The sequence below is a fragment of the Coregonus clupeaformis genome, chromosome 34 (assembly GCF_020615455.1).
Source record: "Coregonus clupeaformis isolate EN_2021a chromosome 34, ASM2061545v1, whole genome shotgun sequence".
Lineage (NCBI taxonomy): Eukaryota > Metazoa > Chordata > Actinopteri > Salmoniformes > Salmonidae > Coregonus > Coregonus clupeaformis.
The window spans coordinates 17050187-17065870 of NC_059225.1; the positions used below are offsets into that span (position 1 = coordinate 17050187).

Below are 15684 nucleotides of genomic sequence, written 5' to 3' on the forward strand. Positions count from 1 at the left end.
TCCATGTTACAGCCCTGAGTCCAACCCGGAATAGCTCATTGAATGTGGAAAACTACTATTAATGACAAAGGCCTCATCATGACCCAGGCATAATGAGGAGCTATAGATGGTAATAACAAATAAACTATGTGACAGATCCAACAGATGTCTAATGTTCCTCTCAAACTGGGCCCTATCTCAAGGAAAAGAGACAGAGGGGCTTGAATCAGTGGCACTGCAGTTACAGGGCAGCTGTGCCATAAAGTTGCAGACCTCTTGGCGGAGGCCATAATGCACTCACATACAGGGAGGTTAAGTGGGCAATTTGCCATTGGTACATACATTTTTTGACTTTAAAGTGATATATACGGAATATACCCATTGATTCTAGCAGAATATAACTTAGAAATGCCTCATGAGCTTTAAGTTAAACTGGTACCCCATCACAACCCAAAATATAAAGCTTGTTAATATAATTGTTAACAAACATAGCCTCAATGATTAAAATAAAACACTTTAAAAAATCTCTTTAATGATCAGTCCTTGCATCCATAGCTCTGTCTAAGAATTTTAGAGTGAAATTATGAGCGCTTTTACACCATGCATTATATCCCCAAAATAATTGCGCACTTATCTTTTATAGTTCGGTACGTACAGGCAAGGGAAAATGTCCACAGGAAAGCATCTACAATTTCACTGCTGTCACTCTTGGCAAGATTAGCTTAATCTGTCCCCCCGTTTTGGAGTTGTATTTTGGTATTTAGCAAATTCATCTAACTTCTCAAACATCTTCATATAGCACACGGAAATGCTGTCACCGAGGTGAGTGTGGGAGTGGAGAAGAGCTAGCTAAATCGGTCGATTTGACAGAAATGGTAAAGCTAGTTAGCTAGTGTAGTAACGTTAGCTAGCGAAAGTGCATTTCTTTGTAAAAAAGCACCATGAGCTCTAACATGTGAAATTCATAAGAGCACATCAAATTTGGTGTCAAATGAACGCTGAGTATAGTTTTGAGAAATTAAGGCATATATGCATTTTGCAACCATTTTTCATTCTAAACATTTGTAATAAGCAAAGGCTTTGATTTCTGGTCAAACAGATGGAAAAGGGGTCTTAGAAAACATCTATTAGAAAAGTCAAAAGGTATTAGAAATACATAAAAACACAATAATGTTGAACTAAAGACCCCTGCCAACTAATATCAACGTTTATATTTTGTTTTGCAGAAATTATTCAAAGGTAATGAACAGTCAAAATCATGTTTTTCGTGAAATTAGATGATATTTGTAAAGTCCATGGAAAATAAGAGCACTTCCTCCCAGCTGCCCACTGCACTGAGGCTAGGAAACACTATCACCACCGATAAATCTACAATAATCGAGAATTTCAACAAGCATTTTGCTACGGCTGGCCATGCTTTCCACCTGGCTACCACTACCCTGGCCACCAGCTCTGCACCCTCCGCTGCAACTTGCCCATGCCCCCCCTGCTTCTCCTTCACACAAATCCAGACAGCTGATGTTCTGAAAGAGCTGCAAAATCTGGACCCCTACAAATCATCTGGGCTAGACAATCTGGACCCTTTCTTTCTAAAACTAGCCGCCGAAATTGTCGCAACCCCTATTACTAGCCTGTTCAACCTCTCTTTCGTAACGTCTGAGATCCCCAGAGATTGGAAAGCTGCCGCGGTCATCCCCCTCTTCAAAGGGGGGTGACACTCTAGATCCAAACTGTTACAGACCCATATCCATCCTGCCCTGCCTTTCAAAAGTTTTTGAAAGCCAAGTCAAGAAACAGATCACCCGACCATTTCGAATCCCACCGTACCTTCTCCGCTATGCAATCCGGTTTCCGAGCTGGTCATGGGTGCACTTCAGCCACGCTCAAGGTCCTAAACGATATTATAACCGCGACCGATAATAGACAGTACTGTGCAGCCGTTTTCATTGACCTGGCCAAGGCTTTAGACTCTGTCAACCACCGCATTCTTATTGGCAGACTAAATAGCCTTGGTTTCTCAAATGACTGCCTTGCCTGGTTCACCAACTACTTCTCAGATAGAGTTCAATGTGTCAAATCGGAGGGCCTGTTGTCTGGACCTATGGCAGTCTCTATGGGGGTGACACAGGGTTCAATTCTTGGGCCGACTCTTTTCTCTGTGTATATCAATGATGTCGCTCTTGCTGCTGGTGACTCTCAGATCCACCTCTACGCAGACGACACCATTTTGTATACATCTGGCCCTTCATTGGACACTGTGTTAACAAACCTCCAAACGAGCTTCAATGCCATACAACACTCCTTCAGTAGCCTCCAACTGCTCTTAAACACTAGTAAAACTAAATGCATGCTCTTCAACCGAACGCTGCTTGCACCCGCCCACCCGACTAGAATCACTACTCTCGACGGGTCTGACCTAGAGTATGTGGACAACTACAAATATCTAGGTGTCTGGTTAGACTGTAAACTCTCCTTCAAGACTCACATTAAGAATCTCCAATCCAAAGTTAAATCTAGAATCGGTTTCCTATTTCGCAACAAAGCCTCCTTCACTCATGCTGCCAAACATGCCCTCGTAAAACTGACTATCCTACCGATCCTTGACTTCGGCGATGTCATTTACAAAATAGCCTCCAACACTCTACTCAGCAAATTGGATGTAGTCTATCACAGTGCCATCCGTTTTGTCTCCAAAGCCCCATATAATACCCACCACTGTGACCTGTACGCTCTTGTTGGCTGGTCCTCACTACATATTCGTCGCCAAACCCACTGGCTCCAGGCCATCTATAAATCCCTGCTAGGCAAATCCCCGCCTTATCTTAGCTCATTGGTCACCATAGCAACACCCACCCGTAGTCTGCGCTCCAGCAGGTATATCTCACTGGTCATCCCCAAAGCCAACACCTCCTTTGGCCGCAATTCCTTCCAGTTCTCTGCTGCCAATGACTGGAACAAATTGCAAAAATCTCTGAAGCTGGAGACACTTATCTCCCTCACTATCTTTAAGCATCAGTTGTCAGAGCACCTTACCGATCATGGCACCTGTACACAGCCCATCTGAAATTAGCCCGCCCAACTACCTCATCCCTATATTGTTATTTATTTTGCTCATTTGTACCCCAGTATCTCTATTTGCACATCATCTCTTGCACATCTATCATTCCAGTGTTAATACTAATTGTAATTATTTTGCACTATAGCCTATTTATTGCCTTACCTCCATAACTTGCTACATTTGCACACACTGTATATATATGTATTTCTGTTGTATTTTTGACTTTGTTTTGTTTTTACCCCATATGTAACTCTGTGTTGTTGTTTTTATCGCACTGCTTTGCTTTATCTTGGCCAGGTCGCAGTTGTAAATGAGAACTTGTTCTCAACTGGTTTACCTGGTTAAATAAAGGTGAAATAAAAAAAATAAAAATAAAAATTCAGGAGGCAGGATTATTAAGGAGATAGGGTGACATCACACTAACTAATTTTAATACACCAATGGTAACGTAATATTCTCTTACCTAATTTAAATAAGTATTAACATCAGAGAAGGTGTGTTTGCAGATGGGCGTGGTTTATATAGCTAGATAGCTACTTTACTGGTGTCTAAATTTGACTGTAGGGTGTCAGCAAATATAATTCAAAGTTTACACTATTCATCTATGGCAAGATACTTATGTTTCCACTTTCATCTGTGTCTGGTGTTAGCTAGTTACTGGCTAGCTAGGTCTTCAGCCAGCATGGAACAAAAGGGGGGAAGGGTCGCAACACTGGTTTATGATTTATAAATGCGCCATTGTGTTACCAAATCTTTAACAGAATGACCATAAAAATCTGTAACAGAATGACTGCAACTGAATTGGCTACAGGGAATTCATAGTAGTCACAAACCACAGTTGGGTGATATGCTACTGTCCTCCCTTCCACTGGCATATTGTTATGTTCTGCTCATAGCCTAACTGTTTTCTTTCTCTTTCTGTTGCGTGGTGGTCAAAGCAGTAGTATGAAAACAGTCTAGACAACCCCTCCCTCTCTCTCTCCCTGTTTCTCTCTTCTCTCTCGGCTCTTACTGACACCTACCCATGCCCCCCCCCCCCCCTTTCCATTTACTGTAACCAGCCCTCTCACCCACTGAGCACCGACCGACACCAGACGTCCATGGACGTTGAAAAGTAGTTGAAATTTGGTCAGTCCAAATCTGAACCAGTCGTAGACGTCTGTTTCACAAGTTTGGACAGCACAGTACAGTATAGTAGAGCACAGTGCAGTACAGTAAGGAAAAGTAGAGTATAGCTCAGTACATTACTGTACTGTAGAGTTTAGTACAGCACAGTACAGTAGAGCACACTAGAGTAGAGTGCAGTATAATTTACTTTATTGTACTGTAATGTGCTGAATCAAATGAAATGAAATCAACAGATGTCCCAAAGTGCTTATACAGAAACCCAGGCTAAAACCACAAACAGTAAGCAATGCAGATCTAGAAGCACAGTGGCTAGGAAAAACTCCCTAGAAAGGCAGGAACCTAGGAAGAAACCTAGAGAGGAACCAGGCTCTGAGGGGTGGCCAGTCCTCTTCTAGCTGTGCCGGGTGGAGATTATAAGAGTACATGGTCATTAAGGCCAGATCATTCTTGTTTAAACATTCATAGATGACCAGCCGGGTGAAATAATATTGACGAGAGAGAGACTACAACCACAACCATCAACATTAATTGTCAGATCAAACAGCAGATCTCTTTGTTTCTTGGGACCTATAACTACCATCTCTATTTTCTCTGAGTTTAAAAGTAAAACATTTGCCGCCATCCACTTCCTTATATCTGAAACACAGGCTTCCAGGGTATGCAATTTTTGGGCTTCACCATGTTTCATCAAAATGTACAGCTTTGTGTCGTCCGCATAGCAGTGAAAGTTGACATTGTGTTTCCCAATGTCATCACCAAGAGGTAGAATATATAATGAAAACAATAGTGGTCCTAAAACAGAACCTTGATGGAACACTGAAACGTACAATTGATTTGTCAGAGAACAAACCATCCACAGACACGAACTGATATCTTTCCGACAGATAAGATCTAAACCAGGCAAGAACTTGTCTGTGTAGACCAATTAGGGTTTCCAATCTCTCCAAAAGAATGTGGTAATCGATGGTGTCAAAAGCGGCACTAAGGTCTAGGAGCACGAGGACAGATGGAGAGCCTTGGTCTGACCATTAAAAGGTCATTTACCACCTTCACGAGTGCAGTCTCAGTACTATGATAGGGTCTAAAACAGACTGGAGTGTTTCGTATACGTTATTTGTCTTCAGGAAGGCAACAGCTTTTTCAAAACAAAATTGAGAGGAATGGGAGATTCGATATAGGCGATTTTTGTTTTTTGTTTTTGTTATATCTGGGTCAAAGTTTGGCTTTTCAGGGGTGGCTTTATTACTGCCACTTTTAGTGAGTTTGGTACACATCTGGAAGACAGGAAGCCATTTATTATGTCCAACATAGGAGCGCCAAGCACAGGAAGTAGCTCTTTCAGTAGTAGGCAGCTGGAAGGTTTAGAGGCCATGACTATTTTAATGAATGTGTCGAGAGATACAGGATTAAACAACTTGAGTGTCTCCATTGACCTTAGGTCCTGGCAGTTCTGTGCAGACTCAGGACAACTGAGTTTTGAAGAAATACGCAGATTCAAAGAGGAGTCCGTAATTTGCTTTCTAATGATCATTATCTTTTCGTTGAAGAAGTTCATGAATTCATCACTGCTGAAGTGAAGACCATCCTCTCTTGGTGAATGGTGCTTTTTAGTTAGCTTTGCGACAGTATCAAAAATACATTTGGGATTGTTTTCATTCTCCTCAATTAGGTTGGAAAAGCAGTGAGGGCTCTTCGATATTGCACGGTACTGTCTTTCCAAGCTAGTCGGAAGGCTTCCAGTTTGGTGGAGCACCATTTCCGTTCCAATGCTCGGATATTTTCTGTATAACAGGGAGCTAATTTCTTTTGGTGCGACTGCATCTAGGGTATTACACAAGGTTCAATTTAGCTCCTCGGTTAGGTGGTTAACAGATTTTTGTACTCCGACCTCCTTGGGTAGGTGGAGAGAGTCTGGAAGAGAATCTAGAAATCTTTGGGTTGTATGAGAATTTATAGCGTGGCTTTTGATAATCCTTGGTTGGGGTCTGAGCAGATTATTTATTGCGATAACAAACGTAATAAGATGGTGGTCCGATAGTCCAGGATTATGAGGAAAAAACATTTAGATCCACAATATTTATTCCACAGGACATAACTAGATCCAGGGTATGACTGTGGCAATGCGTAGGTCCGGAGACATGTTGTACAAAACCCACTGAGTCGATGATGGCGCCAAAAGCCTTTTGGAGTGCGTCTGTGGACTTTTCCATGTGAATACTGAAGTCACCAAAAATGTGAATATTATCTGCCATGTCTACAAGGTCCGATAGGAATTCAGGGAACTCAGTGAGGAACGCTGTATATGGCCCAGGAGGCCTGTAAACAGTAGCTATAGAAAGTGATTGAGTAGGCTGCATAGATTTCATGACTAGAAGCTCAAAACACGAAAACGCAGTAAAAACTAAGAAAATGAAATTGAAATTTGCTGTCGTAAATGTTAGCAACACCTCCACCTTTGCGGGATGCGCGGGGGATATGGTCACCAGTGGAACCAGGAGGAGAGGCCTCATTTAACACAGTAAATTCATCAGGCTTGAGCCATGTTTCAGTCAATCACATCAAGGTTATGATCAGTGATTAGTTCATTGACTATGACTGCCTTGGAAGTGAGGGATCTAACATTAAGTAGTCCTATTTTGAGATGTGAGATATTATCACAATCTCTTTCAATAATGACAGGAATGGAGGTCTTTATTCCAGTGATATTGATAAGGCGAACACTGCCATGTTTAGTTTTTCCCAACCTAGATCGAGGTACAGACACAGTCTCAACGGGGAAAGCTGAGCTGACTACACTGACTGTGCTAGTGGCAGACTCCACTAAGCTGACAGACTGGCTAACAGCCTGCTGCCTGGCCTGCACCCTGTCTCATTGTGGAGCTAGAGGAGTTAGAGCCCTGTCTATGTTCATGGATAAAATGAGAGAACCCCTCCAGCTAGGATGGAGTCCGTCACTCCTCAGCAGGCCAGGCTTGGTCCTGTTTGTGGGGGAGTCCCAGAAAGAGGGCCAGTTATCTACAAATTCTATATTTTGGGAGGGGCAGAAAACATTCTTCAACCAGCGATTGAGTTGTGAACTCTACTTTACTGTACTGTACTGAACTCTACTGTTCTGTACTGTGCTGTCCAAACTCTACTGTTCTGTACTGTGCTGTCCAAACTCTACTGTTCTGTACTGTGCTGTCCAAACTCTACTGTTCTGTACTGTGCTGTCCAAACTCTACTGTTCTGTACTGTGCTGTCCAAACTCTACTGTTCTGTACTGTGCTGTCCAAACTCTACTGTTCTGGACTGTGCTGTCCAAACTCTACTGTTCTGTACTGTGCTGTCCAAACTCTACTGTTCTGTACTGTGCTGTCCAAACTCTACTGTTCTGGACTGTGCTGTCCAAACTTGTGAAACATAGACATCTATGATTGGTACAGATTTGGTCCGGTCTGGACCAACCAAATTGGGTCTTGTTTGGGGGCGGAGCTCATTAGAATAATATCCAGTGTGTAGAATAATACCCAAACATGCAAAGGGGGATATTAAAAGGGGATATTAAATTACCTTTGTGTACTTATTCAGGATACATCACCGGGAAGAGAATGACATTCAGAATTATGCATTTCTGTATAGTACAGATAAGGGACCCATGATGCCATTTTGTTACCGGGTGTTAATCCACTTAATTTACTGTGGCTCAATAACCAAAATATATTTTTTTTCAATCTCAAGGTTTCAAATCATGGCTGACACCCAAAAAACGGAGGGAGATTTTACCGTCATTCTGTTACCAAACTTGACATCTGCACTGCTCTTCGAGTAAATATGTTTTTGTAAAGTTTTCGGTGGAATTTGTTAAAAGTAGTCCTTGTGCATAGAGATGTATGGTTGGTTTAACTTTGCAATCAATGGTTTTGTTTGGCATACTTTTAATGTGAAAAATCTCAGCGTCATTCTGTTAACGTGGAATTGCCCTAAAGCTATATTGAAAACAGCTAGCTACTTGTTTTTCCAAGAAAGCAGTGATTTTAGTTTGCGGCCCGGGCCTACCTTTATGAGTCGCTTTTAAAAGTTCATATTCTGTTAACTTGTACCCAATGAATGTTGTTTACTCGTCCTATACTCGTATTTGTGGCCAAAGCATATATTGGAGAAAAAACACCTCAAAATCCTCCTCAAATTGACATTTCAAAAATGCTTGCTATTTCCTCATAGAGGATGATGTCATCCTCTGGCCAATCAGCGGTCTACTCACATTAATATCTTTAATGACTGGTATATTACACTCACACCATTCTGTTGTTGGGGTACGCCCACACCATTCCAACACAGAAAAGCTGCTTTTTAACATTTTAATTACCCATTTTTGGAAGGAACACTATTTAACTCATTGTAATTTATTATAGGTCAGCTAGACCAGTTGATTTGACAGAAAAGTAAGCTAGCTGGCTACCTTGTTTTATTCAAACCAAGTCCTTCTAACCTAAATATATCGCTAGAGATTTTCAAGGACATTGTTTAGAGGTTAGATTGGAGGCGAATTTGCAAAGTGAATCTGTTTTATTAGCTAACACCTTTCATCCTATGAAATGTGGCCAGCTCTTGGGTGAGCCAGCCCACATGCTGGGGGGAACTGGGAAATGTTTACAGAGCGGGCGTCAGTTTTACTGTCAACAAGGTTTCCATCCAATTGGTGACAGATTTTCATGCGAATATTCAAAAAATCTTCATAAAAACGAAATATGAGCATTTTCCAACCAGAGATGTTTCGATCAAATTGACTTGTTGCGGATAAAAGGCTGCGTGATGACGTAGTGCACATAAAAATACTTGTTGCAGTTAAATTCCCATTAAAATAATTAAAAGTGAAATGGGTTTCCATTGCATTTTCAGCTTTACTGATGGTTTTCTCACAAAAAATGTTGCGTTATATAGCGAGTGTGCCCACTCTGGTATTGGCACGTGTGCTCTAGCCAACAGCTCGCTTACAGTGCGGTTATATGGTGATATTATTATGGACAACATTTCTATTTGTCAAACGGCAGCCAAGAATCGATGATTGTCACCAGAGTACGATCCTTGATATTTATTGGAAAGGAGCATCAAGCTCATCAACTTGCACTTTCACCACCCTGTGAAGTTCATCATAATTTATTGTAGCATAATAAACTGAATGCTTTCCCGGCGAGTCGTAGTAGGAGGCCCACACATGTCACCGCGTGACTCCCAAGTTTACATCGATATGATGGTTATTATATCAATATTTGCGCATAAAAGCGTTTCTTCCGACCTTTCTTGCATAATTAATATGACAGAAACAAAAAGATCCCATCTTGTCTAGCGTATTTTGTTTCCATCAGCCTGTCGTGACATTTTTATCTGACATGTACTTTACTCGCATTAAAAGGTTGAATGGAAACCTGCTTAGTGATAAATCAGAGGCTTCAAAAAGGTCTATCCTGGCTTCATTCTATCCTGTCTGACTAAATATCTAGCAAGATAGTTTGTTCAGCGCTAGTCTGTCTACTAGCCTAATTCTGTTTGTTGACAGCGACAACCAGCTGTCAAGACATGTCGCTTGAGGCTGCATCTCAATAGTTTCAAGTAGATTCCTCTCATCTCTTCTTATACAGCTGCTGATTCTGCACTTATCTAAGAATAATAGGATAGGTCAAATCAACATGGTGGATGCCTACCAGGTATTTGCTTTCACATGTCGAGTTCTTTATTTATCAATGTAGATGAAGCAAAAGAGCCAAGGAGGGGAAGTTATTGTAGGCTTCTTCTAAATACATAGCGCTGCTGTAGATATTGAGATGCTCCCTCTGTCTTGGGTGTCTGACTGACCTAATATCCCCCTGAGCAGCTGTAGCTTGCAGCTAGCAGTATCAGTGGGCTATGTGCCAGGGACTTGACTGACATCTGGGATTCCCATGCACGTCTATTAATAGGTTTAAGCGATTGAGCTGTGAGTTAGAATGTTGTGGGCTTGTTGTGTTGACATGTCAGTGTTTCTTCCTTCCATTCCACAGGTTCCGGTTGCTAAGGTCGGTGGCGTCCCTGACAACCAGGACGTTCTCCCTGGGGCCTGTATCTCTGCAGGGGAAGGGCCTGGACATGTCTGAGGGTAAGGCCATACACACTTGACTGACTGATTGACTGACTGATTAAGTGATTTATATATTGGTTTGTTGATTGATTGCTCTTGGGGTATGATGGCAAGACTAGAGGACGTTGAGACTCCATCTAGTCTCCTCTTCTGACCTCTAACCCATGACTTGTTTTGTGTCTCCACAGGAAATGCTCACTTGCTAATGTCCAATGATGTGTTGGTAACCTGAATCCTAATTGTATAAAACACTTACTTAATTCAGTCTTAATTCAACTTAATCCTGCCTGCATGTAGTTTAGCTGTCTCTCAAACACACTGCCTTGAACACAAACGCTCTCCTCTCTCTCTCTCTCTCTCTCTCTCTCTCTCTCTCGATATCCAGCAACATGTGGTCTGTTGAGCTGGTTGTACAGCCTTGTTTCCCTCTTCCGTTTCTTACAGACTGAACTATGAATGCACCCGTGGCCTGTGGCAGTGGCTGGCACCTCTTAACGATGCTGCTGTACCCTATTCTATAGAATATAGACCTTCACTGTTCTCTATACTGACTGTATTTTCATCAGAGATGGACCCTCAGGATGTCTTGAGCTGGTTGCTGTCTTGGTCATCTCTCTCTCTCCCTCAAGTGTCTTGTTTAATATCGTCTCAACATTATGACATCACAGTGACGCCAGTCAGGTGGGCCACAAACCAATAGGCAAATCTCAAATTACACCTGATTACCTTGTCAGTGCACTACTGATTTCTCCCCATTGCGTGCACACCCTCGAGCTGCAGCGCAAAGCCACTCAGTGGCTCCATATGCTAGCTGGAACAACAGTGGAGCTGATATTGTGTATCCTTCCCAGACCTCGCCTATGGGGCGGCGCACAATTGGCCCAGCGTCATCCAGGGTAGGGGAGGGAATGGCCGGCAGGGATGTAGCTTAGTTGGTAGAGCATGGCGTTTGCAACGCCAGGGATGTGGGTTCGATTCCCACGGGGGGCTAGTATGAAAAAATAAAAAATTAATGTATGCACTCACTAACTGTAAGTCGCTCTGGATAAGAGCGTCTGCTAAATGACGTAAATTTAAATGTAAAATGTACTCTCTGTAGCTTGCTGCTGTCATTCTGTCTGAGGTCATATGATTCCCATTGCACGTTCTGTTCTGAGCACAGAATCAGTACACACACACACACACTCAGAGCTGATCAACTGTGTGGTTGTTTTTCAGTGCGCAACAGGCTGAGAGAGATTGTGGGAGCGTCCACTAACTGGAGGTACAGTAACAGAAGCAGTAAAGCTACTTTGTAATGAGATATTGATACCATGACAGGAAGGCCTGTGTTTACTTGTTATAGATGTTTATGACCTTGTTAAACTCACAGCTCATTCCTGATGTATCTCTCTTTCCCTATCTCCCATCCTGTAGAGACCACCAGCAGGCGTTAGCTGACCGTTTGTCATTGTCCAATCAGCTGGCTGGTTCTCAGGATGAGCTTCCTGTCCGCAGGATGAAGGACAGCTACATAGAGGTCCACCTTCCCCTGGGCACAGACCCTACACTTAGAGAGAAATACCTCAACTACCACAAAGGTGTCAGGTAATACATGCAGATACACGCTCACACACACACGTACACACACACTTCCTTTCCCCCGTCTCAGTCTGGTGTCTGTATTCCAGGTTTGGCCGTATCCTGGAGGATCTGGACAGTCTAGCAGGTAGGACCATATGACATCATCACCATCACCTCAACAACAAACTGGTACATGGTATTACACTGGTATTACTATTCTCTCTCTCTCTCTCTCTCTCTCTCTCTCTCTCTCTCTCTCTCTCTCTCTCTCCCCACTCAGTGTTGATCTGTTACTCTCACACCCATAACAAGGCACTTCCGAGATCTCCTCTGTCCATCGTCACTGCCCTGGTGGACAAGATAGGTATGACGCCCAACAGTCCTGATAAAACACCAGGATGGACTGTATAGACCAGTGCAGTGTTTCTCAAATCTAATCCATGGACACCTTTTCCTAGTGTCATTGAATATATAAAGTTTGTTACTGTTGCATTCTGGTAGTTGTGGCTAATTTTCCCTGTATGTGATGTCACAGACATGAGGAAACACATCATCCACCCTGACTGTGACATCAAGTTCACTGGTCACGTGACCTGGGTGGGGAAGACCTCCATCGAAGCCAAGATGCACATGTCTCAGGTACACACACACATACACACACACACACACACACAGTAATATACTAATGTCCACAATAGTGATGTTATTTCTGTGTGTATGTACAGTACTATGACGGGGCCTACACTCCAGTTCTAGATGCTACGTTTGTTATGGTGGCCAGGGACCCTGAGAACAAGAGGTATACAACATCCATCTAATCATCCAACCATCCATCCAACCGTCCATCCAATCATCCATAGTATCCATCCATGACTGATGTCTCTATTGCTTTGTCTGTCTCTGTCTCTCTCAGGGCAGCGTTTGTTAACCCTCTGAAGCCAGAGGGGCCTGAGGAGGAGGAACTGTTTCAACAGGGAGAGAGTAAGATGCACTACATACATATGTGTATATATTACTGTGTGTTTGTTTCTATTATTTACTGTGTGTGTGTGTGTGTGTGTGTGTGTGTGTCTCCCTCCAGTCAATAAGACGCGTCGTATAGAGCTGAGCACAGCGTCTCTGCTGAAGGTGGCCCCTACTGCTGAGGAGAGGAAGATCGTACACAGCCTGTTCCTCAACACCCTGGACACCAAGTACGACACACACACACACACACACACACAAATATACACACACACACACACATATATATATATATATATATATATATATATATATATATATATATACACACACACACACAAATATACACACACACACACAAATATACACACACACACATAAATATATTTTTTTAACGTAAACTATAAGCAACTAAACTTCCATAGTGTATCTTTAAATCACAATGATCACTTTCAGGATACACGTGACCATACAGGACTTATTGCAGTCATATTTTGTCATATCAAATTGCTGTCACATTGATGTTCCCAGTAAAATGAGATAAAAGTTCACTTAAGGTAGCGACAATCTTAATTGACTATTCGCACCCATTGTACAAACACTTACATTTATAAGTCATAAAAATCTAAAAAGAGCAAACTCACTGAATCATAAGTTGTTCAAAATATTATGTATTTTTTTTTTTGCTTCACTGTCCAATTACAAGTGTTACCTAATTTAATTATGACAACACACACATCATAAAATCCTTTAGTGTGTGGTGATGGTCTGTCTGTCTGTTGTCCTGTAGGACAGTGAGTTTCCGTAGCAGAGTTCTGCCTCCTAACTCAGTATGGATGGAGGATGCCAAAGTCAAAGGATTGGAGATCTGCCATCCACAGGTTAGAGAGAGGGAAGGAGGGAGAGGGGAGAGGGAGGCAGAGATATTTACAACCTGAAACATTTCTACTTTGTGCTGAGTAAGGTGTGTTTGTGTTTTTTCAGGAGAGGAATATCTTTAACAGGATCTTTGGAGGGTTTCTAATGAGGAAAGCTTACGAGCTGGGCTGGGCTAACGCATGCGCCTATGGGTGAGTGAGCGAGTGTGTTCCCAGCAAACCGAGAATATTCCTAGTTACATTGTGACCTTATGACACGTACCCTAAACACACCTCAGCAATTATGTCTGGATTTAATGAAATTGGTTCTGCGAAAATATTACAGGAATGTTCTGTTAATGTTTATGGAGATGTTATGGGTGTTTTGAATAACATCAACATCAAACAAGGAACATTCCCACAAGACTCTCATAAAGTTATAGTGTAATGTTTTGACTTATATGATTGTCCCAATAACGTTCCCTGAACATTCACAAAACCAATTTAGGTTTTCTGGGTTGTGTGGACCGGTACAAATGAGAAGATATACATTTGTATCGGTCCACCACATACACCTGCGCATCCTCATTGTGTGTGTGTTCTCTCTCTCTCTCTCTCTGCTCCAGGGGGTGTCGGCCTAACCTGGTTGCCGTGGACGATATCCTCTTCCAGAAGCCTGTAGAGATTGGGTCCCTACTCCTGCTCTCGTCACAGGTGTGTGCACACACAAGCATATGCATTGTGTGTTATATGATCTGCTCCAGTTTCAGTGCTGAAACGTCCCTCTCTCTGCAGGTGTGTTACACACAGGGGAAGTACATCCAGGTCAGAGTTCATACAGAGGTTCTTGACCCCCTGACTCGGCAGCACAACACCACTAATGTCTTCCACTTCACCTTCGTCACAGACAAAGACATCCCCAACATAGTGCCACAGAGCTACGGAGGTATGACCTCTAAGCCCTGACCTTTTAACTCTAACCTTAACTAATGCCGCATTCAAGTCATGTCGGAAACTCAGGACATCCTAGTTAAAATGAACATTATTTGCGTAGAGCTTCCTATTGGTTGATTCTTAACCTTCTGTTGTCTCGGGTATCTTTCTACAACGAGTAAGCAAGTTGGAAATGTCAGAGTCTTCGAGTTTCCGACATGCCGTGAACTCAGCAATAATACCGCAGAGCTACCGAGGTATGACCTCTAACCCCTGACCTTTAAACTCTAACCCTAACATAGTACTGCAGAGCTACGGAGGTACTGTTACTGGAACGTTTGTGCCAACAGAAAGAGATTAAAGTTATTGTAATGTTTTTACTGTAGATTCCACACAGTCTAACATTGGCCGTATGTGTCTGTCTCCATAGAGTCCATGTTGTACCTGGATGGAAAGAGACACTTTAACCAGACACTGGAGTCTCAGTGAGACGTGATGAACACTGACGAACCCTGACCCAACACAACAACTGCCTGCCAAAGCCTTAGTGTCCAGCCACCGCCCCCGCCCTCCTTACCGTACGCTCTGCGTGTTTGTGTGTGTGTCTACTTGCATGACAAGGTATCTATTCATTTGTTAACCTCAATATGTACCATATATATATATATATATATATATCATACACACACACACACACACACACACACACACACACACACACACACACACACACACACACACACACACACACACACACACACAGTACCAGTCAAAAGATTGGACACACCTACTCACTCAAGGGTTTTTCTTTATTTTTTACTATTTTCTACATTGTAGAATAATAGTGAAGACATCAACTATGAAATAACACATACGGAATCATGTAGTAACCAAAAACATGTTAAACAAATCAAAATATATTTTAGATTCTTCAAAGTAGCCACCCTTTGCCTTGATGACAGCTTTGGCATTCTCTCAACCAGCTTCATGAGGTAGTCACCTGGAATGCATTTCAATTAACAGGTGTGCCTTGTTAAAAGTAAATTTGTGGAATTTATTTCCTTCTTAATGCGTTTGAGCCAATCAGTTGTGTTGTGACAAGGTAG

General features: G+C 42.4%; 1 protein-coding gene across 1 annotated transcript; it reads left to right on the forward strand.

Moving 5' to 3' along the window:
• The first annotated feature begins 648 nt into the window (after nt 1-648).
• On the forward strand, nt 649-15216 carry LOC121549533 (acyl-coenzyme A thioesterase 9, mitochondrial-like). The gene is made up of 15 exons (XM_041861328.2): nt 649-801; nt 10186-10280; nt 11481-11526; nt 11679-11849; nt 11933-11970; nt 12106-12189; nt 12361-12464; nt 12551-12624; nt 12739-12806; nt 12907-13018; nt 13579-13669; nt 13773-13858; nt 14272-14359; nt 14441-14591; nt 15009-15216. The coding sequence occupies exons 1-15, from the start codon at nt 788-790 to the stop codon at nt 15065-15067; spliced, it is 1281 nt and encodes a 426-aa protein (XP_041717262.1). The 5' UTR covers nt 649-787; the 3' UTR covers nt 15068-15216.
• Nucleotides 15217-15684: the final 468 nt, after the last annotated feature.